At 44.1% G+C, this 24,444-nt stretch overlaps 4 protein-coding genes across 7 annotated transcripts in view; 2 read left to right on the top strand and 2 right to left on the bottom strand.

The window, feature by feature from the left end:
- LOC136717840 (AP-1 complex subunit mu-1) overlaps positions 1-4,896 on the bottom strand; it is a 31,673-nt gene extending 26,777 nt beyond the window's left edge. The window contains exons 1-7 of one of the 2 annotated variants that reach the window (XM_066695378.1): positions 4,681-4,896; positions 2,866-3,022; positions 2,555-2,622; positions 1,763-1,893; positions 1,454-1,601; positions 1,178-1,304; positions 916-1,058 (exon numbers count right to left, since the gene is read on the bottom strand). In XM_066695378.1, coding sequence (XP_066551475.1) covers positions 916-1,058; positions 1,178-1,304; positions 1,454-1,601; positions 1,763-1,893; positions 2,555-2,622; positions 2,866-3,022; positions 4,681-4,722 — 816 coding nt within the window. In that variant the 5' untranslated portion in view covers positions 4,723-4,896. The remainder of the gene's footprint in view (positions 1-915; positions 1,059-1,177; positions 1,305-1,453; positions 1,602-1,762; positions 1,894-2,554; positions 2,623-2,865; positions 3,023-4,680) is intronic. The other variant, XM_066695379.1, reaches the window with a different exon arrangement.
- Positions 4,897-5,779: 883 nt separating this feature from the next.
- On the bottom strand, positions 5,780-8,559 carry fam32a (family with sequence similarity 32 member A). Its single transcript, XM_066695267.1, has 4 exons — positions 8,440-8,559; positions 8,086-8,227; positions 7,793-7,846; positions 5,780-6,177 (listed from the first exon to the last, which is right to left on the bottom strand). The coding sequence occupies exons 1-4, from the start codon at positions 8,508-8,510 to the stop codon at positions 6,109-6,111; spliced, it is 336 nt and encodes a 111-aa protein (XP_066551364.1). The 5' UTR covers positions 8,511-8,559; the 3' UTR covers positions 5,780-6,108.
- Positions 8,560-8,569: 10 nt separating this feature from the next.
- Positions 8,570-15,034, top strand: mrpl54 (mitochondrial ribosomal protein L54). The gene is made up of 3 exons (XM_066695266.1): positions 8,570-8,741; positions 12,251-12,407; positions 14,293-15,034. Exons 1-3 carry the CDS (start codon positions 8,630-8,632, stop codon positions 14,423-14,425), a joined length of 402 nt encoding a protein of 133 aa, XP_066551363.1. The 5' UTR covers positions 8,570-8,629; the 3' UTR covers positions 14,426-15,034.
- A 98-nt stretch (positions 15,035-15,132) lies between these two features.
- Positions 15,133-24,001, top strand: malt2 (MALT paracaspase 2). Of its 3 annotated transcripts, none has more exons than XM_066695264.1 (17): positions 15,133-15,630; positions 17,043-17,201; positions 17,306-17,472; positions 17,684-17,823; positions 18,201-18,354; positions 18,826-19,016; positions 19,476-19,572; positions 19,848-19,883; positions 20,569-20,610; positions 20,795-20,998; positions 21,195-21,372; positions 21,484-21,558; positions 21,645-21,772; positions 21,919-22,068; positions 22,383-22,540; positions 22,852-22,989; positions 23,094-24,001. In XM_066695264.1, exons 2-17 carry the CDS (start codon positions 17,065-17,067, stop codon positions 23,586-23,588), a joined length of 2,490 nt encoding a protein of 829 aa, XP_066551361.1. In that variant the 5' UTR covers positions 15,133-15,630; positions 17,043-17,064; the 3' UTR covers positions 23,589-24,001. The 3 variants fall into 3 exon arrangements, with proteins under 3 accessions (XP_066551361.1, XP_066551362.1, XP_066551360.1); XM_066695265.1 differs by lacking the exon at positions 15,133-15,630 and adding an exon at positions 15,679-15,932; XM_066695263.1 differs by lacking the exon at positions 15,133-15,630 and adding an exon at positions 16,222-16,562.
- Positions 24,002-24,444: the final 443 nt, after the last annotated feature.

Below are 24,444 nucleotides of genomic sequence, written 5' to 3'. Positions count from 1 at the left end.
AGTGTCTTCTTACAACTGTAGTCAGATTGAGTGGACATAGTGATTACGCCACAAATAAACACTTGTTTCATTCATTTGTTTTGACTATGCAGCGTATGCATTAAAAAAAAAAAAAAAAAAAAAAAAAAAAAAAAGCACTTTGATGTTATTTATACCACTCATTTTAATGTTTAATGTTCATATTTACATTTAAATACCTGCTCCATTTGTGCTAGTTTTATATGATCGTTAGCCTTACATTACTATACCACAGCGTTTAAAGAGCTATCGGTTAAAATTAGCGGGTTTTGACTCTTGTATGTAGTTCGAAATGTCGGTGAATCTAGTGTTAACCGTATAAATCGCCAGTCAATCAATAATAGACCCAATTAATCGATTAATGGAAGCAGCCCTAATAATAAGCCACACTAAGCATTAAAAACTTGTCTGACCAACGACGCACCGACCATGAAAAGAGGCAAGACATGCTTAAATCTAGTAATGGTGTAGACCGACGCTACGTGATTACAAGTTCAGTCAACTCCTCCCCCGAAAATTCAAGGGCCTGGTTCCGTGTCGGCTCGACAAAAGTGCCAGTGCGCCAGCCTGGTTCCAGCACGGCTTGGATATGACAGTGGAAAAGGGGTATAAGATGGCTAGTCATTACCCTGGTTCTGTATGGTTTGCAGGTACATAATGGGACACAACCTGTTATTATCGTCACGCACTGGTGAAAAACTGGTGTGACCAAATTATGTACTGGTGCCACCAACTGAAAATGTCAGTAGCACTGGTGCCACTATTGGAAAAAGTTAGTCTAGAACCCGGATATCCTAATAAAAGAAGAGCGGAAGAAGGCCTCTGACAGCCAGATTTCACCCCCCACAGTAACCTCTTCAGGCGAGGGCTCTGCAGTGTGATCAAGGGAGAGCTTACGTGTGTGTTGAGGCGGTAGGACATGAGCTCGAACTCTCCGTCGGGGGGGATGAAGGAGATGGTGCGGTCATTCTCAAAGCGGGACAGGCGCACGCACTGGTGGAATTTCACATCCTCCAGCTCCACGGACTTGCTCTTTCCTCCTGGCGGAAACACAGGCACACAGCTGAGAGGAGGCCCGGGGACAAACGCATTTTTTTTTGTTTTTTATTCAGAGTTGTGCCACCATTATAAACGTCGTGAAAACCTCAGAGAAACTCACTGCCCGTGTTCTCGAACAGGACCTTGTCATTGAGGCCCAGACGCAGCTCGGGCATCCCGGACAGGAACACGCGCATCTTGATGGAGCCCACGATCTCACTCCGCAGCACGTTCCCATTGGCACTGACCTGAGGAGACAAGCCTGGTTATCACGACACATAAAATCCAATTCTGCTCCCCAGGATCAACTTTTGAGGAGTTTGACTGTTTAAAATGTATTTCAAAACTAAGATGAGGTCAGTAGAGTCACTGCCAACATCTCGATTTTGCTTCTTACCAGGAGATTGACGGATTCAATGACGTCCAGGAAGACTTCGTTTTTCCTGTACTTGATGCCCTCTGACCTCCAGGACACTGCGTTGGTGACGGTGGCGGGGGGGCGAGGCGCTCCCGTGTCCAGTTTGTGACCTTCCTGGGTGATGTACCTGAACACACGTACAAACAAACACCAAGAACACAAATGAGGAGAACCGTCCTACTCCGACAGAGTGACTAAGGATGATGGCAGCAACTTAAGGAAGTTAGCAACTTTCTTACACAACTTTAAGACGTACGCAGACAAACACATCACAACACACAAACTCACTCCTGCAGAATTTTGCTGTCCGTAGTCTGAGGATATCCGAAGTCCATCAGCTCATCCATGAGTTCATAGATGATGACAAAATTATCTCGGATACTCTCCTCCTCCAACTCCTTGAAGTACTCGGAGAAAACCTTCAAAACACAACAGCCTGTTGTCAGCAGAGGAGACCGAGGACGCCAATGCCAATGATAAGCATGACTGACACCGTTTATCTTCCATTTTTCACCTGACACAGTTTAAATCGCCCAATTGAAGCCACTGAATGACTTAATTGTTCTAAACTACCAATGTTTCCAGGTTTTCACACACCACTTCCTTCATTCTACATATACACCCTGCAGGCCAGTGGCTCTCCAGACCCAGGAGTGAGAATTTCTGCCTGAGGGCGAAAGCCAGGGAATAACGGTGGCTATAATATAAGTCACCTGCGTATGATGCTCCAGCAGTGGACTGTTGTATAATGCACATCACTACTTGTTGACAAACATGGACAGAGAGAGAATTCAAACCGTTTGAAGCCTTAGAGGATTTTTAGATCTCTAATGTGCAATGCAAGAACTCCTTCTCAATGAAGATGTAAATCTAAAGGGAGCAGCACCTGTGGAATTAGCATGTAAAGTCATGTCGCACTCTGGACAGCTCTGAAAGCTGCATTTCCTGTTTTGTAGGACTCATTATTTGTGTTGGAAAGCAGATGGTGTTTTAAAATTAAGCGTATCATAAGGGCATAATACCTATACGCTTACCAAACCAGTATCTGAATCAGGGATGAAATCATAAAATGCTGCTCACCTGTACAATCTTGTAGAGAAAGGAAAACACCAACGAGACACAGGCATTTTTCTTGGACGTTGCGACAACTGAGAAGACTCTTGTTAAGGGAAACGACTGGAATCCTGGACAGAGCCACGTTTCTCAACAGACCCGCCTCCCGACACCCAGAGAAGTCAAACAGCAAATCATATTGCTATATATACGCTATATACACTCAAATAAGACCTTCATAGCTGAGGACCTGAGTCTCGGAGGCCCGTGCTCTTTTACGCTCATGTGAAAAATGGCAGCTATACTGTTGTCCCCAGTTCAGACAGCCGAAAGGATACGATACAGGTTGTTGTGTTTGATCCACATGAAGCGGACCCCTCCGTGGGCTAGGATGGGGGACAGGGTGCCTTCCTCCTCCTTGTCCATGAGAATTGGCATAAAGTGCTCGATCTCAGACATGTCCACATCCCCGCGGTAATTGCGGCAGATGAGGACCTGATATTGGAGAAAATAATAATCATAAACAAATAAATAAAAGATCCTACTAACTTCAAACCCCTTAGCAGTTTCTTTTTGTTTGTATACTAGGCCCTGTATTTGTATTGAAAACAGTCAATTTCCAGTGACTTATTTCAATACATACACAAGACAAATGTCTCCTTTCTTTTGCCCCTCACCTATACTGCCCAGAATCTGTTTAAGCCTCTAGCTCAAAATCTGCAAATCCCCGTGCCTGTGAACGGTGACCTCTGCATGGACCTGTTACATGTAACTATGACACGGATTTGCACAGGCAGGAATGTGCAGATTAGCAGCTTAGAGTCCAGATATGAAAGAAGTTCCATTTCACTGAATTTACACTCTTGTTTGTGCTTTAATATCAGAGCAGGGGGATGGGGGTGTAGTGCCTAATGAAGTTTCCTAAAACACAGCAGAATTTCTCCTTTGTTTTTGCTCTTAACCAGATCATATGCTATTAAACAGTATGTGCACTGATGGTGTGAACAGATAGCGTTGGCCTGTATCAAGTCTGATCATCTGCAATCAAGTTACAAACACCTCGATCTTCTTATCTGAAACTTCCCTTTATATTTGTATTGTAGACAAAATGAAAGCGATACCGTTTTGATTATGACCGTCATCAGTTTATGATCAGCTGCATATGTTCAGTAGGGCTGAGAAAGTTCAATGACAGGTGGTATTGACCTCAACTTTCCAACTTCTCTTATCATCATTATTATTATTTTTGCTTCAAATAATTGACACAAACATTGCAGTTCTTCAATCACACATTCAGATCATCTTTACTGGCATCCAATGTCAAGACACTGTAAGCGGGAGGTGTTCATTTAAAAACAGCAATAAGTGACTTTTACAGTCCTAGCAGACAAATGTGTACACTGCTGTGCAACAACACCAGAAAGAGAGGAAGAGAAAGCTCTGCCAAGTTTCTATTTGTTACTTCCATAAAGGCATGCCATTTGGTGTGGCCTGGTAATATATTTGCATGGCTGCAATAATAGGTCACTTTACAAAGCTTTAATTGTTGTCCTGATTGGCAACATAAGCATAAATACATAAAGCATAACATAAAAACGGGCAACAGGTTTGGAGCAAAGTGGCTGAGACCCTATGGCAAAATAATAAGGAATCAAGTGTTTCTGGACCGAAAACAGAGAAGTTGGCCTCTTGCATGAGAAGCTTGCACAATCCCTGCCTGGGGAATGTACTTCTACTTCTGCCTCAGACCTAAAAGACCTACATTAGCAATGGCCACAGATGAGCGGGTCTATATTACAGTAAACAGCTGGCTTGGGGCTCCATCTCCATCAATGGACATTCAACTTCACTTCTCCATATAGATTATATGATCAAAGCATGAAAACACTGCTGTATTTGTGTACGCAAGTGACGTGAAAGCCAATCAATCCCTAGTACTACACCCTCGGATCTGCTGGCCAATACACCACAAATGGTCTGAGGCAACGTGTTTCGTGGTTGAGCCTGGATAACGTTAAAAAGAAGAACAGATCCGCATTGTTTAGAGCTATTTCCAGTTTCATCCAGATAACAGGTGCACCGCTGCTCCGAGAGGCATTCAATATCAATAACGGTGCCCCCCCACCACCCCCCGTTTCTTCGCATCTCCTTACCTTTCCCTTCAGATCTAAAACATACACCGCGCTGGCCGACATCCTGCAGCCGTTTTTCTCCCCCCCGGGCGCAGCGATCGGTTACTAGTCTTCGAGGTGTGTGTTTCTAATCACCGAAAATAAAAAAAGAGATTCAATGAGGCTGGAAAAGCGGTCCCATGTATTTCAGTATATCCACGGCGGCGGCGGCACCCTATTCACCATAGAACACCGTCACACCGGAAATACGACAGCGAGCTTCCTCTTCCAGTGATGAGGGACACTGAAGTCGCCATGAGGGCAGCCATGACACTTCTGAAATGCAATTCATAGTTATAATCTTAGGAAGAGATTGAGTCACTGTGATGGCAAATAATGTATATTGTCAGTTTTCTTAAATGAAGCATGCCGTATACTTAATCCAATTTTCTCCATATTCTCCTAAGAATCTATTAATTCCTATGATTGCCCCCCCCCCCCCCCCGTTACATGTACATGACATCCATTTACCTGAAACTGTCCACTCGGGCTCATGTAGTCTTGATTTAAAGCTGGGTTTTGGATTATAGTTAATGTTTGTATTAAATGTAACCATTCAATCAGGTTATGGTTAAATGTAATTATGCATAGGAGTTAAGGTGAATAGTCTAATGATTTCCCCCCCTACATCACACTTCTAATAAGGTCAGGGCATCAGCAGAGATCAGAGAATAGTTCTAAAAATAACCAGGGAAGGATACAAAAGAACACAGGCATGGTATTATGGTTACATTTGTTTTACAACCATGATTTTGACTAACTTAGCAATGTTTGTGCACTAAATGAATTGTATTCTCCTATGAATACAAGACTCCCAGTAAGATTAGGGTCAAGATTCCTACAGTTAACTAAACTAATGGTAGCTTTAGATGGAGTGTAGCTTCAAAATGAGGGTTCAGGAGTGGCTCTCAACTTCTTATTGTGTGGTGTGTGTGTGTGTGTGTGTGTGTGTGTGTGTGTAGTAAAAGCAGAAGCTATTGGTCCTCTATCGTAGCCATACTTTTTTGTTTTGTTTTAAGTCTTAAAGAAAGTGAAAAATCTCACTTAGAATGGAAAAACAGTTAACAGTCACAACAGGGAGTAAAATCCAAAACATATGTTTTATTGTTTTATGTACACTATTTTCACTACTCATGGTTCCCCAAACCAATTCAAATATCTTGTATGTTCAGACATTTCAATAAAGTTAAATAAAGACTCCAACACAGGGGGACAAGAACACAAAGCAAAATGAAAGCATGCCAGCAAGAAAGTCAGATGTCACTGCTATTCCATTTTTAATTTCCCTGTTCAAGAAATACCCAATCTTACACTTTAATCATTGAAGACTTTTCGTAAGTATCTGAAGACAGAATATTTGAGCATATAATGAAAAAACAGAATGGTCCAAAGCACCGTGGGTCATCTTGTTTATTTGGTCCAGCTGACTTTTGGGATGTCATAGTGCTCAGTGAGCGTGTCCAGATGCCTGTTGAAATCCTATATGGGGAGGGAGGAAAAAGTTAAATAGTTGTCAGAACAACTCTTAGGGGGAAAATATAGACTGGAATGTGTTGCTTAGAATATGATAAGCATTGTTTTTACACCGCCTTTAACATGTATAACTGATGGTGAAACTAATAAACAGCTAGACAGAAAGAATTGTAGGTATGACAATCTATGCCATCAGCAGCTGCTGTGTTGTCCACTTGCATATGCTACCTGCATATCGGGCAGAGGGCTATCCCAGGCTTTCGGTTGCCTTTTGTGGTGGTATTTCACAGTGATTCCTTGCTATAACGTAGTGGAAATCACCTTCTACTGCCTCTACTCGGTCATATTTTGAGCTTCCTTTCAAAATATTGGTGCATTTCCACCTTCCACTGTTAGAAATTGAAGTTTTGGACACTAAAAAAAGGTAAATAGACATTTAATATTATGTTTCATGTAAATAATGATGTTTCATGATCATTAAATGATTAGAAAGTAGTTATTTAATGCCCGGAATAATGGTCAAACCAGCAACCCAAAGAAATCTGTGAAAATGGCCATTCACTCTGGCCAGATGAAACTATCGTACATACACAGACATTCATTATTTCACCTCAGATAATATTTTAAATGTTTATATACATTTAAAATTGTTTTTCCATTGCAATATTCATTTTTATGTAATGAATGATTATTGTAGGTTATTTTTATTTTTTTACTTCTCCTGCGTGTGCATTGTCAACAAATGGCACAATCAGACTGACTCAGAAGCTGCAATTATACAATAAATGTCTTGTGCTCACTGTTGCTGGATGTTAAATAATGTATTTCTTACTCTTCTCTTAAACATTGATGGCTTGCAAGTATTTTAGCCTTTGTGGGTTTTTTCCCCCATATGTACTACTAATATAAATAGAAATCAGTATTAAGAAGGCATTACTAATCAAAATCTGACAAAACCTAAGACAGATGGGGCAATTTATATAAAATGTAATCATATCATACCAAGTCTGATCAAAATCTGAGACAGCTATGTGCGATCTACACAGGAAGATGCCTCTAAAGAGGAAACATTAGTTGATTCAGCCTGGTGTTGTAAGAAGACACCTTGATGAGATGTTAAATGGTTAATTCATAATCAAATTAACCTTCCTGAAGTCTATTACCAACCTGAATTAAGAACAACATACTAGTAATATCGTCCATGTCATGTCTATGACATATCCTTCATATAGATTTGAGCATATTTAGGTGAAGTTAATTAGTTCAATTAAATGAATTCCACTGTCTACCAAATGGTTAGTAGCTCAATCTTTGTGAGATGCTTAAGCCTAGTTTTGCTGAAAGTTTGATTCAATTTTCTTTAATATAAATGGAGATATGAGCTTTTTAAAATGTTTTTTCGGTCAAGGTTTTTGTTCAAGTTCAATGGTAAATCAATGGGAGAAAATGTAATGATCCGAGTGTTAATTGGCGGTAACTTCCTTAATAATTAAGGCACAGGCATGGTTTTGGTAGCATTATTAATATTATTTTAACCCTCTATCTCACTGCACCAATGTCAGGGGTCACATATCTAAGAACTGTTAATGACTGATTTATTTGTCAAGTGACCTCATCTCACCTCCACTCTGCGCTTGTGGGTCTTCGATGCCTTGTTCAATATCCTTTCCATTTGCTGTAGAAAAAGAAACACAAATCGCTGCATTAATAAGACAAATACAAATATAACATTCTTGTTTTATCATGTCAAGCCAACTTGCAACCCTCAAATCAGGCCCAATACTATGCTGTTCATACAGAGGAAGCCGTCTTTATTTGAAAGACGACGCAGGTCTAAGTATATGACAACATATAACAATGTTTACAAACGCAGACCATTAAATACCTAAAATAAAAAATAAATAAAAAACGTACCCTCTTTTCCTGCATTTTATCAAAAGCCATCTGGGCCGGAGTCCTTTTGTCGACGTAGCCTTGATTGTTCTCCTCTTCCTTCGCCTGGTTCGTCAGGATCTGCTCCATACGCTCCTTGCTTTCCTTGTTCTTTTTCTTCTTCCTGTAGACACACATCATATCTGTTTGTTTAATATGCATACTAAGTTTATAAAACATTGTTATATATACGGGAGCTCAGAGAAGATTCTAGATGCGTCTACGTCTTAGGATTTTCACTTATGTTTTCGTATGGGTAACGATTTACTATTTAGTTTGACCACAAAAAGTGTCACTGCTACCGATCATAAAGCACGGAGTGAAAATAAACATTACTTTTTCCCAGCCGACAGCTCGCCGATTCCTTTCAGCTTGAGAGCGCCTTTCTGGACGCTGTAGTCCGCCATCTTTGTTGCGCTTGTTGTTTTCCCGAGGCCGGAACTCGAATGACGTCACAGGAAGTCGGTCCGTCTTCCCTCTTCCCCGGGTTCCTACACATGTCCTGCGCCGCTTATATGAGACAACAATGTCTGCCAACGTTTTGCTGGGAGCGCCGAGGAGCCTGAGATGGATCACCCACACCCAGGCGGCTGTCAGCAATGTCTGTAGGATGCAGGTTTGCAGTTATTCGAAGAAAGGTAAGATCCCTGAATTAAGGCTGAAGCTGTACTTCGTGCTTCATCCACCCACCAAATGCACGCTTGACCTTGGACACTGAACTAGACCCAGTTATTCTCTAGGTAGTAGTGCAAAAGCAGGGCTTTTGTCGGGTTTATTAAGTTCAGAAACGTATCCGATGTATTCGTGGTTTTATTTCGGGGCCTGTTATTCAGAAGAAAAGCAGTTCACTCTATTTTGAAATGTCTTGGGTGTGTAGTGCTGTTCTCTTAATGCAAGACACTACATGATGTAATGGATCCACTAAGACTCTTAAATACAAATTATTAAAAATGGATCGCTGTGAGTTTTTTTGTCTTTTCCTCTAAAGAAGTCACTTGTAACTTCAAGTCACTGCAAATGGAAATACCTCAATTATCACAGCAATTATTAATTACAATTGTACCGTGACTGTAACAATATTGCATTTTCACGTGTGTCTCTGCAACACAATGTATTAGTGCCCTCTTATTGTTAAAAGAGGCAATGAAGAGGATGCGTGGTTATATCTGTCCACAGAGGGCACCCCACCATCATAATTTTAGACAAAATATGAAATAAGCCCCTTAAGCAATGAAATTCAAATGCAGATCGAAAAATGGTTGTATTATTAGTTTCTCTAGCATAGACAAACATGCAGCATCCCATTGTCAACTGTTTATATGCCACATGCTGATGTATTTATTAAAATATTTCATTCCATGTTCCTACTTTTACAAGAAGCTACTTAAAGTTCAAAAGAGCACATATTATAAATGTAGGGATCTATTTTGTTCAAGGTATAGGCCTACATTTACTTTTTAATATATGTTATGCCTCAGGGTATATGCCAGTATTTTCATGACAACTGTTTATCTTTCGACTTTTTCAGGATATTATCTTTTAAGTTAATATTGATATACTTTTTTGTAATGTTTCTTGCCACTTTTGATCTATTGGGCTAATGAATACTGTACATATCAGTTTACTGCCTAATGTGGAGTCAGACCCTGCTTTTACCGGACATTAGCTATAAACCCTTATACCATCAAATCTTAATTTAGTGGTCATCTACTTTGTAACATTGCGGACACCTGATTGGTTGAAGATGTGAATGCGTCTTTTAAAACATTGTCTACTATTATTCTGTACTTATGTTGGCAAAAGAAAGAAGTAAATATCTCGGGACATCTTTAGATAAACAGAAAATGGAGAATATAAATATATTGTGTGTGTGTGAGTGAGAGAGAGAGAGAGAGAGAGAGATTGAGAAAAAATATTAAAAATACAAAACTCAAATCATAATTTAATTAATAAGCCTCGATCCCCCTGAGTTAACACTTGGTGGAAGCACCATTTTCAGCAATTACAGCTGTGAACCTGTCGGGGTCGGTCTATTGAACTTTGCACATGTAGATTTGGCAATATTTGACCATTCGTCTTTACAAAACTGTTCAAGCTCTGTCAAGTTCCTTGGGGAGTGTTGATGGGCAGCAATATCAAGTCGCACATTTAAAATTAGATTTAGGTCTGGCTGGTCCACAAGGCTGCAGAATCTCCCAAGTGTTTTTATTTTTTTTATTAGGTTTGCATATTTTAAACAGGATTCAAGGTGAACTTTTTGAGTATAGCTTCCTTCCATACAGGCCAGATTTGTGGAGTGCTTGAGTGTTGGCACTTTGACCAGTCTTTGTCATAAAAGCCTGTAGCGCTAACACAGTTGCCATTGGCCTCTTGGTTACCTCTCTGATCAGTCATCTTCTTGCTCGGTTATTCAGTTTGGAGGAATGGCCTGATCTTGGCAGGGTCTTGGTGATGCCGCACACTTTCCCCTTCTTAATAATTGTCTTGACTGTTCTCCAGGGGATATTCAAGGCCTTTGATATATTTTTATAGCCATCCCCTGATCTGTGCCTTTCAGCAACTTTGTCCTGGAGTTCTTCTGAAAGCTCTTTGGTGCTCATGGTTGAGTCTTTGCTTTGACATGTACAACCCAGCAGAGGGACCAGGAACTGTTGAATTAACTGTGAAATGTAAATAAAAAAAACCTAACTGTGCAATAATACAAATGCCCTTTTTTAAAAGTATTTGTTTGAGCCAAGTTAATCGTTTTTCTTATTTGAATGTGTCTTCAAGGCTCTATTAATGTATGCAATGTTTTTAATATATTTGAAGCCACATTTAATTGTACTCAAACAAGACCCTGTGGTAGGATTACACTAGAAGAGACATAGTTGTTGGGGAAGGGAGTTTTACAATTGTTCTTTGTAAAAAGTTTGAAACTAAAAACTAAAAAAACATGATCACCCTGCTGTTGTTTTTTTGCCTCAAGGTGGCAGCACCACTTTAAAAAAAAAAAAACAGCATACTCCAGTGAATAATCGATTTTTTTTTTTTCAACCAAAACTTGAGTTTTTAGAATTTGTTTTCTTCATTTAATGAATACACACATTGCATTCAAAATGTAGTCACTGTCATGAATGTTTATATCACTCAACGTCACAAACCAATCCAGACTTTAGATATTAATGTCATACATTGTACATATTCTAAGTCGCCCCTGGATAAGGGCGTCTGTTAAAAAATACAATATTTACAATGTCAAAAGGCTCTTTTTGATGTGTGTTAAGATAGTTGCATTTAGCTTCTATTTGCACCTCTTGTCTCTAGTTAGTGGAAAAATTGGTTCAACTTCAGTTAATTTCCTGTCTGTTATCCTACTTTCTAATATTAGTTCTGCTATTTAAAAAAAAACAAGTCTTGACGCTGAGAACATGGTGTGGTTTTGCAAAGAAAAAAACTGCCAGCAGTAGTAGTTTCCCTTTTATCATCTCCATTGTTCTTTTCCCTTAATGCATATTGATACTGTAACCACCTCTGTCTTCATTTCCCTACTCCCTACTATACCTACAGCACTGCAAAGGAAAAAAGCACAGGTTGAATGAGTTTACTCAGATACGGCATGTCCCGAGAGAGGTTAAGGGGGCGGGGCTTCTGTGGTCACATGGCCACCTCCTGTCATGTTGTCAAGTGATCTTGACACTGGGTTCCTGTTCGTATTTCCTGTGTTTTGTCACTACAGCCCTTGCTGGCACCCCTGATCAGGGCCTCTGTAATCTGTACAACCTGTCACCCCCTTTCATAAAACACTAAAAGTACATCTTGTTTAGTTCCCTTTCCTTTAGCCCCTCCCAGTTTGGACTGCCCAGTTCAAACCCTCAATCAGTCCAGGCCAGACCCGGGCCTTTTGCTTTTCATTCCCACGGGACTGGGTTTCGGGCCGCAGCTGAGCTCGCACCATTTCAATGAACCCAAACGGGCACCTGCTCAGTTTTCCCCAGTGCTGTTGTGCAGCGAGTGTGTATATCTGTCGGAAACGCATATTACCTTACAAAATGGGTATCAGCATGGATGTGTACTTAATTTAAAGTTGAAACAAAATACTATCCTCTCTCTCTATTTCTCCCCCCACCACATTGAAGCTGAAGTGTCTCTTCTGTCTTTTTTCCAGTGGCAAAAGGGAAGGGAAAAGGCATGGCCAAAGAGAGCCTGAAGGGCCCGGAGGTGTGCAAGGACCCAGTGAAACTGACTTCTCACGCGATGGGGGTCAACATCTACAAGACGGGCCAGGATCCCCCGCTGAAAGCCCCCCAGGAATACCCCGACTGGTGAGCGACATTCCTCCGCCACATCCTGCAGCTTTGTAATGCTGGGGCACAGGTGTGTCTCTTTAGGGTTATTGAGATGTCATCTTGAGGAGAAGGATGCAAACCGTGTGTGTGTGTGCGCCTTCACTCAGGGGCGGGGAGTGAGGCAAGGCTGCAGTCTGAGCCCAACACTGTTCAACATCTACATCAATGAGTTGGCATCGGTATTGGAGCAGTCTGATGCCCCTGGCCTCACCCTAAATGACACAGAAGTCAAATTCCTGTTCTATGTGGATGACCTAGTCCTGCTGTCACCCACAGAGCAGGGGCTTCAGCAAGACCTGGCACTGCTAGAGCAGTCCTGTCAGTCCTGGGCCCTGGCAGTAAACATGAAGAAGACAAAGATCATGATCTTCCAAAAAAAGGCCAGACCTCAGGGAAACAAATACCACTTCACGCTAGGCAACACTACCCTAGAACACACCTCACACTACACTTACCTGGGCCTGACTATTAGTGCGTCAGGGGGTTTTAACCTGGCAGTGAAGGCACTCAAAGACAAAAGCAAGAAGAGCTTTCTACACAATCAGAAGAAGATTCTATAACATTAATATCCCAGTGAAAATCTGGCTCAAACTAATTGACAGTGTGATCCAGCCCATTGCGCTGTATGGAAGTGAAGTATGGGGTCCATTCAGTCAACAGGACTACACTAGGTGGGACAAACATCCAATAGAGACCCTGCATGCTGAATTCTATAAAAACATACTGCAGGTGCACAGGAACACACCTAACCACGCATTCAGGGCAGAATTAGGCCGCTTCCCAACTCTCATTAATATAAAGAAAAGGGCACTGAAATTCTGGATGCACCTGAAGAAAAGTGAGTCAGACTCACTCCAGTACAAGGCCCTCCAAACCCAAGAGCTCAGCCCTGAAAAGAGTCCCCTGAGTCAGCTGGCCCTGAAGCTCACGGCACTGACCCCCGCTAATACTGCGAACAGAGACCAGCTTCAGGTCAGCACTGCTTACCTGCCCCCAATTAGAGTCAACCAAATCATAAAGATAACCAAAACCTCCTATCTGGAACATTGGAACAATGAAACCAAATCCCAAAGTAAACTGGATTGCTATCGGGCCCTAAACAGAGAATACACCCTGGCAGAGTATCTCTTCACTGTCAGAGATACGAAGCAGAGACGGATCCTTACCAAGTACAGGCTCAGTGACCACAGCCTGGCCAGAGAGACGGGCCGACACAGGCAGAGCTGGCTGCCCAGAGAGGAGCGGCGCTGTGGTCACTGCGAGACAGGAGAGGTCGAGACAGAGATGCACTTCCTCCTCCACTGCAATAAATATGCCAAATTAAGGGACACATTCTTTAATAAATTAATAAATATTATAAAATCATTTTCTGAATTGATAAATGAAAAAAAATAGCTATCCTCCTGGGGGAGGGACACACAGCCCCCCTGGCCGCCCAATATGTAGCCGCCTGCCACAGCCTGAGGGGCTCACTGTGAAAACATACATGAGCACCAGCTGTAAACTTGTAAACTATAAATAAAGTAAATGTACATGTCTATTAAGATTTTATTTATAAATTATATTGTACAGTTTCAATTTTTTATTTATTTATTTTTTCTCCTTTTTCTTACCTTTTATTATTTTTCAATGTATGTATATAATATCAACTGCTTTGGCAACACTTGTGAGTGAGTGAGTGATACAGTGAGTAATACAGTGTGTGTGGAACATTAAGGAGCTACCAAGGTTCAGTTATCTGGTTAAACACATAAAGCAGATATTAGGAAGTGCACAAAGGATCCGGACACTCTTCTTCTCCATTGTCTGTGGCCGCTACACAGTCCTCTTACTCTCATCTGTTTTGCTGCCCTTTTTCCAGGCTTTTCCAGCTGGACCTGGGACCCCCCAAGAAGCTGACAGAACTGGACCCCGAGAGCCACAGTTACTGGAAACTGCTGCGGAAAGAGCACATGTGGCGTTTCAACAGACTCCACAAGGGCAAGAAGCTATAGGGCAGTCCCCCAAGACTGTACTGGGGAGACCTCCCCCCTGCTCCCCTGCAAACTGGACTCAGCTGCCACTACAGTGGACATCTAGGGACAGGAACTGGGTGCCTCTGACCAAACTCTCACTCATTCTAATTCCTTATATATCATTTACAGTTCACATGTACAGCTCTTGATTTCGCCCAGGTTTTGTTCCCCATTGCTACTGACCACCCACCCACCTGTGAGGAAGGGGGCGAACTTCATATCTTCTACCCATGCATCTAGCCTCTGATGATGGTAATCCCTGAGTTGCAAAAGAACAGTTTGCTACTATGGTGTTAATGAGACGCCTAGTCACTGTGCTGTACGTGTGACGAGAGTGCCTCACCTCAGAGTCCTGTACTTCCAAACGCACAGGGTGAAAATGTGACCACGTGTGTGGCGTGGGCACCGGACAGGGCTGGAGACACGATTGTGAGTGTCCATCAGACGGATCCACCGGAGAGCTGAGGGTCATGGCAGTTTAATGACCCAAATAGATCAGAGATCTGGTTTTCAAATGACACCCTGTTGTCCTATCTATGACGTTTGTGGATTATTGTTATAAACTAATAAAGTGTATAAACAAAGTAATCAACGTTTTGTAAAAGTACATGCATACAATTTTAACAGTATTGTACATTTCTTATAAATGAAACCTCTCTTCTAGAGGACATCAGGAGTGATTTGAAAGTTGCATGTCCACAGGTAAGCTGCATTGGTGTTTAGTCATTACATTATTTGTCTGTGGCGGCGCATTCAGTTAAAAGTTATTAAAAGGTTAATAAAACCAGCCGCGTTTCGCTCATGCAAATGCCAGGGGAGAAAGAGGAACAATAGAGAGTGAAAGCAGAAGTTGCATATTTTAATATACTTCACGTTTGCTGTATAATTGAATGGTTTCGGATCCGCACTGGGTCTGTCTTCCGAGCTGCCTGCATTTTCGGCAAAGCGACTCATTTTAAACCTTCCACATTTGACGCCCCCACCCCGTCTCTTCACACGGGCTTTCGCTCTTTCACTTTGGCTCAGCCTGTCCGTCCGTGTCTCGTTTTTTATCTGCTCTTGCCGAGTGTGAATAAGAAGTTGGACTCAAACGAGGTGAGCATCGCCCGTCACTGGTTTGGAAAGAAAACTGAAGCGAGATCAGCGTGACGGCCACCTCCCGGCAACGAGTCCCTGAGCCGCAGGTAAGGACGCGCTGGGGTCTCCTCTTTTTTGTCCTGGACGGGCTTCCGTTAGCAGGCAACAAGTAGCGAATTGGCGATTGTGTGCGGCGCTCATATATATATGATCTGGTTTCAATGTGTTTCACTAGCCATATAAAGCAATTTCCACAGAGTCGTACTCGGCGAGAGGGGATTTAAATACTACTGAGTGAAGACATGTGGACTCCCGTGTCTTATCCATAGGACACATTCAACATGGTGGACAGCGCAGCAGAGAAATTACACTTGCATGGGTCATAACAGTTTTACTAATAAAATCAGGGGTAAGAAGTGGGCTTGTTGCTGTATAACACTACTGCACATTCTGTAATTTATTCGCATAAGTACTGTATACCTAGTGTATGCACAATTCAACTGTTTAATACTTAAACATTGTACTTAATGTAGCCTATATTGCATATCAAATATCTTACAGGAGATGCTCACTGTATAAAATGTAAATCATTAATTCATTTGAACCTTCGTGTTAATCAGCTAATCTGCCCCCCCTACTTCGCCCCCTTGTCGCCTGTACATCCTGATAGTCTGGCACTACTGTCGCGCTCGCTTAGCGCAGATTTCCGCAGCTCTGCGCGGCGCCACCAATGGCATCGTTGGAATTCTTCCGATCTGCGCAGAACTGCGGAAATCTGCGCTGCACGAACGCGAACTACGCACTTACGTCTGTGTTTAACTGTCTGCCGTAGGAAACTTAGGTACGTGCTGTTTGGGCAGCGTTGAAATAAAGACCGAAAGCTCTGTAAAAATGCAGCACGTTTGAAAGCATGAGTCACTTTTCTATACAAATCAGCAAACAATAGGCAAATGATGTTGCATGTATCTGCACAGTGCACCGAGAGAGAAAACAACGCAAATGTCATAGTAGCTCCGACACTTGACATCCGGCACGCAAGGTAAGATCACTTCAGATCACCCTTTGCCTTACTCGTCTAAAATATCGCATATTTAGTCGGTAGTGTATTTCAGAGAAGTGTATTTTTTTTTTCGTTCTATTAGGCATGCGTACTGAGAATCAGTTTTTACTTTGTATAGCGCCTTTCGCAGGGCAAAACAATCAAACAAATAAACCACCCACACCTATTGTGTTCAAATCACACAATGCACAGTCCGCCGCATTGTGTCAGTGAGCCGGTGCCAGTCAGTGCCCGGTGGTCCAGTGAGCAGAGAGACAATGCAGCTCTGTGCCTGACCTCAGTGCTGTGTGCTGACCACGGTACTGCCTCCAGAAAGAAGGGGCTTGATCTGGGCATTCACTGGCACAACGCTAAGATCCCAAAAGGGTCATTTTGGGTTTAAGGCCACGGTTGCTTCACACTTTTGCTTGCATATTGTGGAGTATTATAGGACTGACAGTGCTTTGTGTCTTTGGGCAGTGAAGGCAGCCCTGGCCAGAAGATGGGCGACTGGAACCTGCCCCTGGGGACTCTAGGAGAAGGAGTCCTGAGCCGGCTGTCCGACATGCTGGACAATTCCACATGTGGCTGGAGACAGCTGGCCACCGCCGTCACTGACCAGCCCCATCTCCGGTGCAGGTGAGGGGCTGAGCGGGGGAGACTACAGAGGAAATTGTTTGTAACTTATAACATTTTGTCTTGAAAAAATGGGGTCTAAGTTTTTGAAAATATATGTGTTGCAGTGAGAAGGAGCTGATGAACTGCTCCCTGCAGGTCCTCAGTGCCAAGGGTAGCCCTAGCCGCAGCCTCCTGGCCAAACTGGCCGACCGCTCTTGCTCCCTGGGCGTTCTGCTGCAGTGCCTGAAGAAGATGGACCACAGGGAGGCGGTGCGCTACCTCACTGACACAGGTCAGTGGGACTGTCGGCCTCTCGAGTACCACAGTGCTGTTTAAAATACACACCGACCTGCTGTTGTAGATCCTATGATTTTAGGCTTCTTAGAAAGCTTTTCAAAATCAATAAATACTGAAGAGCTGTATTAAATCTGCGGGGTTGAGAGGACTCGGTACCACAGTGTATTGGCAAGGGGGCAGCTGACACTCTGATGTTGTGGTTGCAGTGGCGGGTTCAGCGGGGCACATCAGCATCCTGGTGCAGCCGCGATCCCAGAATGCCCCGGAGGGCGGGCGGCTGATGTTGACCTGCCGGGCCAGTGGCCCAACCGGACTGGCGTACCAGTGGTTCAAAGAGAAGGAAGAGGTGGGGAATGTTTCCTGGCATGGACACCACACCCTTCCTCCTGGTTTTTGTTCCTTAATTACTTAATTGAACCATTAATTGAAGTACAAATTTGTTTATATTTTACCTTTTAAATTGTGTAATTGATAAAGGTTCCTTAATAAGAAAATAAGTTCCTTATACAATGTTATACTTATCTTCAAACTGAATGTTTAAAATAATTAAAAGGCTAATGATTGAGTAAATAATGAAAAGGCTATGAGTGAGTAAATAAATAAATAAAAATAAAACAAAAACCAAGTGATCTAGTGTCAGTCCATCTTTCCTGATATTTGTCGTTTTGCAGTCAGTGAGGCATTCTGTGTCAATAACCCTGGCTTTTGCCCTCTGCGTTACAGATCCCCAAAGGCAGTTCCCCTGAGCTGGTCTTCAGCCCCCTCAGTGCAGCTCACAACGGCTACTACATCTGCCGCATCAGCCAGGGGGATCAATTCCTCTTCTCCCAATGGGCCAAGGTCAGCGTGGCCCAGAGTCCCACCTCCTCCAGCTCAGGTACAGCCCGTCTCCACCCTCGCCCGCTCGTACATCCCTTCAGCTGCTCAGAGAGATGGGTTAGAGCAGTTGTTCCCAAACCGGTCCTGGGGGACCCCCTACCCTGCTGGTTTTTGTTCCAACCAAGCTCTCAATTACTTAATTGATCCCTTAATTGAACTAATAATTTCCTAAATCAGAGACTTTTAATTATTTTAAACAGTAGGGGTTTTAAGTTAAGTATAGAATTATATTAAAAAACGTATTGAAGAAACAACTATTTTCTTATACAATTTGAAAAGTAAAATCTAAGCAGATTTTTACTTCAATTAAGGTTTAAATAAATAATTGAGAGCTCGGTTGGAACAAAAACCAGCAGGGTAGGGGGTCCCCCAGGACCGGTTTGGGAACCACTGGGTTAGAGGCTCTGTAAATCTGAAAAACTGTGCAAGCGCAATAGCATTGTCCTCTCTGTGACAATGTCTCCCCCAGCCCTCCTCCAGGCCAGCTTCCTGCCCTCCACCGTGAGTGGCCTGCGCATCACCACCCAGCCCTGGCCAATGGAAGTGGCCGAGCGTGACCTTCTTCTCCTGGAGTGCGTAGCTGAGGGCAACCCCCCCCCACAGTACCAGTGGTACCACAACAAGGAGCCCGTGTCTCAGGCCCACCAGTCCTGTCTGAAGGTGAGACTAGGTCTGGCCTGCCCAGTGATGATAACACTGGTTCCCCTATTTGTCTGGTTTTGTTTGTCCAATTAGGCAGATTGATGGTGTTGTTCCATAGCAGCCAAGATCATGTTTTCAAAGGCATATTGCAATTGAAACAGTTTTCCCATTTAGACAACGCTTCCCAACGCATGCATCAGTGTCGCATTTTTTGGGGAAATCGTCAGATAAACAATTCCGGATGCACCACGGATGTCAGTTCCTCGACACACAGCTTTTGACTTTTTGCACCTTTAGACAAACGCCTACATTTATCGGCTTATCTTAGATGAGACACTGCATGCTTACGCCCTGTTGCACTACCTAGTTTAGTGTTCCTTTGATAATGACTCCTGTAAGAGTGTTGCAAGTTGGGTTTGTTGCAACTCAGTCTAGTTTGTGGCCGAGACAATGACAGTTTCGTTTTCATCTTTCCAGATCAACTGCGTGACAACAGCGGACAGAGGGACATACAGATGCAGGGTGTATAACCTCTACCACGAGCTGTGGAGCGACCCAGTGCATGTGGAGATCGGTGAGAGGCGATGTTGGTCTTTGGTGTCTTTTAATTTAAACATAAATGCAGGGCTACTGTAGCAGAAAGGAGATTAGCTATCAGTCACCGCAGTAGTCTTTTTCAAAAGATGATGCTATTGTAGCTGCCTTAGGATTTGTGGATTTGCGATTAAAGGCAGTAAGTGATTGTGATTTAGGCCGCAAGAAGCGCACAGTAAGAAACCTGAATGGAGGTTGTTATATTGCGAGTATCATCTGAATGCTGTTCTCCTGTCCTCTCTGGCTGTTGTGCAGGTCCTGGCTCCGTCTCCGATGAAGAGAGAGATCCAGGTGTTTGAACCTTCACTCTCCTTGCCCCCCCACCTTGTCCACTTCAGAATATCTGAGCTCTGACACTGCGAGCCGATAAGGAAACTGATATTTTTTCACAATTATGAAGTGTTAAAACAAAGTAAAGCCCCAGCTTGCCAAGATAGGCTCTCTGCAGATTGTATCACTCGATAGCACTGTATTTTACGTGTTTTTCACACATTCTGTATGGTACTATCTGTTCACAAGTCTTCTACTTTTATAAATCAACAGGTTTTTTTTAAGTGCAGAGGTGTTAATCATCTGTGTTTTGTGAGAATATACTGATACATACAAAACTGAAACAAATAGTTAAGATTTCAGAGGTTATAAATACAGACCTGCATTTTACAAAAAACTTGTGCAAAAAATACCAAAACAAAGTTGTGCAAAACGTAGGTCTCTAGTTCTAAATCCTGTTTATAAATGTTGGATACAACCCTGGAGAGGATAAGGAGGAGAAATGCATAAGAGTGTTTGTCAAATAAGGCAAGGGTGTGCGATGAACTCTTCCTTCACTTGAGGGCTCCTCTGGAATCGCTTTCAGTAAATATGCGACAGTGAATCTTGGCGATGAGGCCAAGTTGTAGAACATCCCTGTTGTCGTCTTTAATTAAGATTAGACCAAGTGAAAGCCTGGTTTAACCCTAACTGGTTCCTTCCGCAGGTTTTGTGCCCAGCCCGGCTCGTCAGCTAAGTCGTTTCTACGGTAAGTAAGCAAGTAAGAACAAGGAAAAGAAAAAGTAACAGTAACCGGTCGTGGGGCCTTGTCTTGATGATTCTCTAGCCTCGGACTCTTCCTCTGCTTCTCTCAAGCCCAAGCGCAGTGTTTATATTCTGCATTACCGGTTTATTTCTTCCTAACCTCTCCTTCGCTCCCTCTCCCCCGGCAGCCACAGACAAGGTGGCCCTCCTGATGGGCAACATGAACTACCAGCATCACCGGCAGCTCAGAGCGCCCATGGCGGACGTCCACGAGCTCACCAACCTGCTGCGCCAGCTGGACTTCAAGGTCGTATCCCTGCTGGACCTGGACAGACACGAGATGCAGAGCGCAGTCACGGAGTTCCTGCTGCTGCTGGACAGAGGGGTGTACGGTCAGTCCGCCCGCCCGTCTCTCTGTCTGTATTTGGGTTGAGGCCTGGTTGGGTAGTCCCTCTCCTGACCACTGGAATGTATGACGATATCGTTGATCTAACCAATCGTTTGATGGTTCCACGTGACTGTTGTCCTCTTGGTCCTGTCTCTGCCCGGCCCTTGCGTGTGTTGACCGCGTGCCGTGCTCTGCTGCAGGGCTGCTGTACTTCGCTGGTCACGGCTACGAGAACTACGGCAACAGCTTCATGGTGCCCATCGACGCCCCCGCTTCTTACACCTCGGAGCACTGCCTGTGGGTGCAGGACGTGCTGCAGCGCATGCAGGAACGCAAGACGGGCCTCAATGTTTTCCTGCTGGACATGTGTCGCAAACGGTATGCCTGCCCCCCCCGAAGTCTTGCCTGCTCTCTGGCCACTGTGCGCCTCACCCCACTGTCCACAAGGCCTCCGATTAGATCTTCAAGTCCCGTATGTCCTCTTTGCAGGAATTTCAACGATGACATCATTCCCCAGCCCGGGCCGCTGAAGGTGACGGCGAACATTGTGTTCGGATACGCCACGTGAGTCCACCTTCTGTGTTAGGGTTGTGTAGTTTCCGTGCATACGTTCTGTGTTTGACTAAGTGTGTGTTGGTGTGTGACTGCAGGTGTGTCGATGCCGAGGCCTACGAAGTGAATAAAGGCTCCCTGTCGAATGGGATCTTCATCAGCTTCCTGAGACAGCGCCTCCTGGAGGACGAGAAAGTCACAGTCATGCTGGACAGAGTGGCTGAAGGTGAGGTCCCATCCATCTCCATGCCTCTCGGCCTCTCTCTCTGCTTCTCCAGTCACCTCCCGCCTGTCACTTCCTCTGTCTTTCTCATGCTTTTCTCTCCTCTCCCATCCATCTCTCGGCTCTCTCGCCCTTCCCCCTTTGCGCAGACATGGGCCAGTGCGAGATCACGCGGGGCAGGCAGGCTCTGGAGCTGCGCAGTAACCTGTCGGAGAGGCGAGCACTCACCGACCGCATCCAGGGCTCTGACTGTCCTGAGGCCACCTCCGCACGCAACCTGCAGTGGGCCATCGCACACGGTGAGGACCCTCTGCACACAGACCTCCGACACAACACCCACACAACCTTTAGCATTCACACTGCCCTGTCTGGGACTGAAATTATTCCCCCTTCCACTTATTACAAGACTTTCCTTTTAATATTTTTGTATCATCCTCAAGTAAGCCGACAGTACAGGCACAGGTAATCAAGAAGAAACAATGGGGGTGGAGATTAGTAAGTAAGGACTAATAAGGACTAGTAAGATTTCCTAGTAAGAAAAAATGCAAAACAATACTTTATTATCTGTTGGGAAAAGGGTAATAATTGTGTGTGGCGTCCCAATGTCTGCCAGTGCTCCCGGAGAGAAAGTACCTGCAGTTTGACTGTGGCGTGAGGGTGCAGCTGGGCTTCGCTGCTGAGTTCTCCAACATCATGATCATCTACACCCGCGTCCTGGAGAAGCCTGCCAACGTCCTGACCTGCAGCGCCCAGCTCACCGACTTCTCAGAGGTCAGCTGACCCCTCTCCCAGCCAAGCGAGCAAGGATTGTGTTTGCTGTCTGGCTCTTCAGAGTCGGTCTTCTTTTCCAAGCTTAAAGATTTGGATTTTTCTTCTTCCTCAGTGGGTCTGTGCCATTCTTCTGTTAGTCAGCTCTCCCGTGTGGGATGTCCTTGGTTAGGTTATTACAGTTTTGCCTGTTGTAGTTTGATTTGTTTTGTTTGTTGTTTGTTTTCAATTTTTTTCAATCTTTATCCAGAAGTATGTCTGTGTTGTTTGTTGCTGACAGGGGGTGCTCTCTCTCTGTGTTTGTGTTTGACAAGGGGCTGGAGGTGGACCTGAAGATGACAAACCAGGAGAGCCCCCAAGACGCTGGCAGCCTGCTGTTCACATTGGACAACCTGCCTTTCCCAGAGCCCGTGTGTCTGTACACCCGCCTCAGCGCCCTGCAGAGACTCAAGGTCCGCAGATCACTGTAGATTGTGTGTGTGTGTGTGTGTGTTGGGTGGGGACCTCCGATTGATTTCTAGGACTGTTTCTGACATCTGTGTCTGTGTTCGTACAGAAGGACCTCACCTTCACCGTGTGCCTCCACTACCAGTACTCCAACATGGACGAGGAGGTCCAGGAGCGACAAACGGTCACCGTAGGCAAACCACTGGTGGCCAAACTCAACCTCCACGAGCCCCGGCAGCCGTACCCCTCCTCCTCCTCCATCTCCTCCTCCACCTCCTCCTTCGACCTGCGCTCCCTCAGCCTCGCAGAGTCCTCCTCCTTCTCCGAGTGCCTGGAGAGCGGAAGCCTGGCCAGCTTCCCGGCGTCCGAGACGTCTTCCGTGGGCTCGGCCTCCACCTGCTGGTCCTACTACTCGCACCCAGGGGACTTCCCCGACACTACCGCCCCCAGGAAAGTCAACCTGCCGGAGGAGACTCTCAGCCCCGAGTTCCTGGATGAGGACCGGCCCAAGTCGCTCTCAGAGAAACCCCTCAGCCTGCCCCATGAACACTTAGACGACCTCACCTTCAGCTTCCATAGCAAACAAAACTTCCACTCCTGCTAGTGTGTTTAACCACGGGTACTGCATATGCACTCAATCTGCCATGTATGAGTGCCACCCACCTTTGTATAGTGTTTTTTTGTTTTGTTTTATTCAATTATGGCTGCTGAAAGTGAAACGCCATTCTGTTTAGTTAAATTCATAATGAATGAATGAGTTTAAATAACAGAATTAATAAGTGCCTTAACACGAACTGGCGATGCCTTTCGTAAGTCATTTACAGACTCTTAACTGAAAAGAAAACTGAAACACCAGTGTTAACAGCGATATTGACCAAATTGTAAGCTAGGGATTATTTATAACTGGGCTGAGTAACATTTTATGCCATTTTGTTTGTTTATTAAAAGCTTTTAGGGTTTTGAGGGGGAATTCCAATTAGATATTGTAATTTTATTCATTAAAAAAAATCAAAAGCCTGCCTGTAACACTTTCCTCTCTGATCCAACATTTCTCTGCACGTCTCAAGAATGGGATAAATCATCTGGGGATCCAGCTAGAAAGCAGCTCAATCTAAGGAAGCTGTTTGTCCACTATGTTTGTCAAGTTCTCTGTAGGTATTGAGCCTGGTTCTTAGATTCGTAAGTCCTGCTGTTAAGCTTCTCAGGTACCCAGAAAGGCACGTGACGGCAGCGAGAAACCAAAAAAAAGCTGCTTAGTTTTGCCTGGGGTATTTTCATTTGATGAATTTCCTGTTGCTGGCTGTCAGCACAGTAATTGAAGTAAGTGGCCCGTCAGTTGTAATGGAGAAGGGTGGGGAGGAAACAGCAGCAGCTTCACTTCTGAGAAGAGCTCTTTATGGTTCTTCCCTAGAGAGAAGGGCAGATGACAGACTGAGAAGAGGAAGTGAGAGTTTTTTCGA

Source organism: Amia ocellicauda, chromosome 22 (assembly GCF_036373705.1).
Source record: "Amia ocellicauda isolate fAmiCal2 chromosome 22, fAmiCal2.hap1, whole genome shotgun sequence".
NCBI classification, from domain to species: Eukaryota; Metazoa; Chordata; class Actinopteri; order Amiiformes; family Amiidae; genus Amia; species Amia ocellicauda.
The sequence above is the reverse complement of the archived record's forward strand: the minus strand, read 5'-3'. Positions and strand labels throughout refer to the sequence as shown.

Coding starts and splice junctions, on each gene's coding strand:
- malt2 (XM_066695263.1), top strand. CDS start 16,474: ATGATGTTGCATGTATCTGCACAGTGCACCGAGAGAGAAAACAACGCA. Junction 19,573..19,847: donor CCCAGTGCATGTGGAGATCG/GTGAGAGGCGAT, acceptor GCTGTTGTGCAG/GTCCTGGCTCCGTCTCCGAT. Junction 22,069..22,382: donor GCAGTGGGCCATCGCACACG/GTGAGGACCCTC, acceptor AATGTCTGCCAG/TGCTCCCGGAGAGAAAGTAC.
- mrpl54 (XM_066695266.1), top strand. CDS start 8,630: ATGTCTGCCAACGTTTTGCTGGGAGCGCCGAGGAGCCTGAGATGGATC. Junction 8,742..12,250: donor TTGCAGTTATTCGAAGAAAG/GTAAGATCCCTG, acceptor TCTTTTTTCCAG/TGGCAAAAGGGAAGGGAAAA. Junction 12,408..14,292: donor CCCCAGGAATACCCCGACTG/GTGAGCGACATT, acceptor CCCTTTTTCCAG/GCTTTTCCAGCTGGACCTGG.
- fam32a (XM_066695267.1), bottom strand. CDS start 8,510: ATGGCGGACTACAGCGTCCAGAAAGGCGCTCTCAAGCTGAAAGGAATC. Junction 7,847..8,085: donor ATAAAATGCAGGAAAAGAGG/GTACGTTTTTTA, acceptor CTTTTTCTACAG/CAAATGGAAAGGATATTGAA. Junction 6,178..7,792: donor CCCACAAGCGCAGAGTGGAG/GTGAGATGAGGT, acceptor CTCCCCATATAG/GATTTCAACAGGCATCTGGA.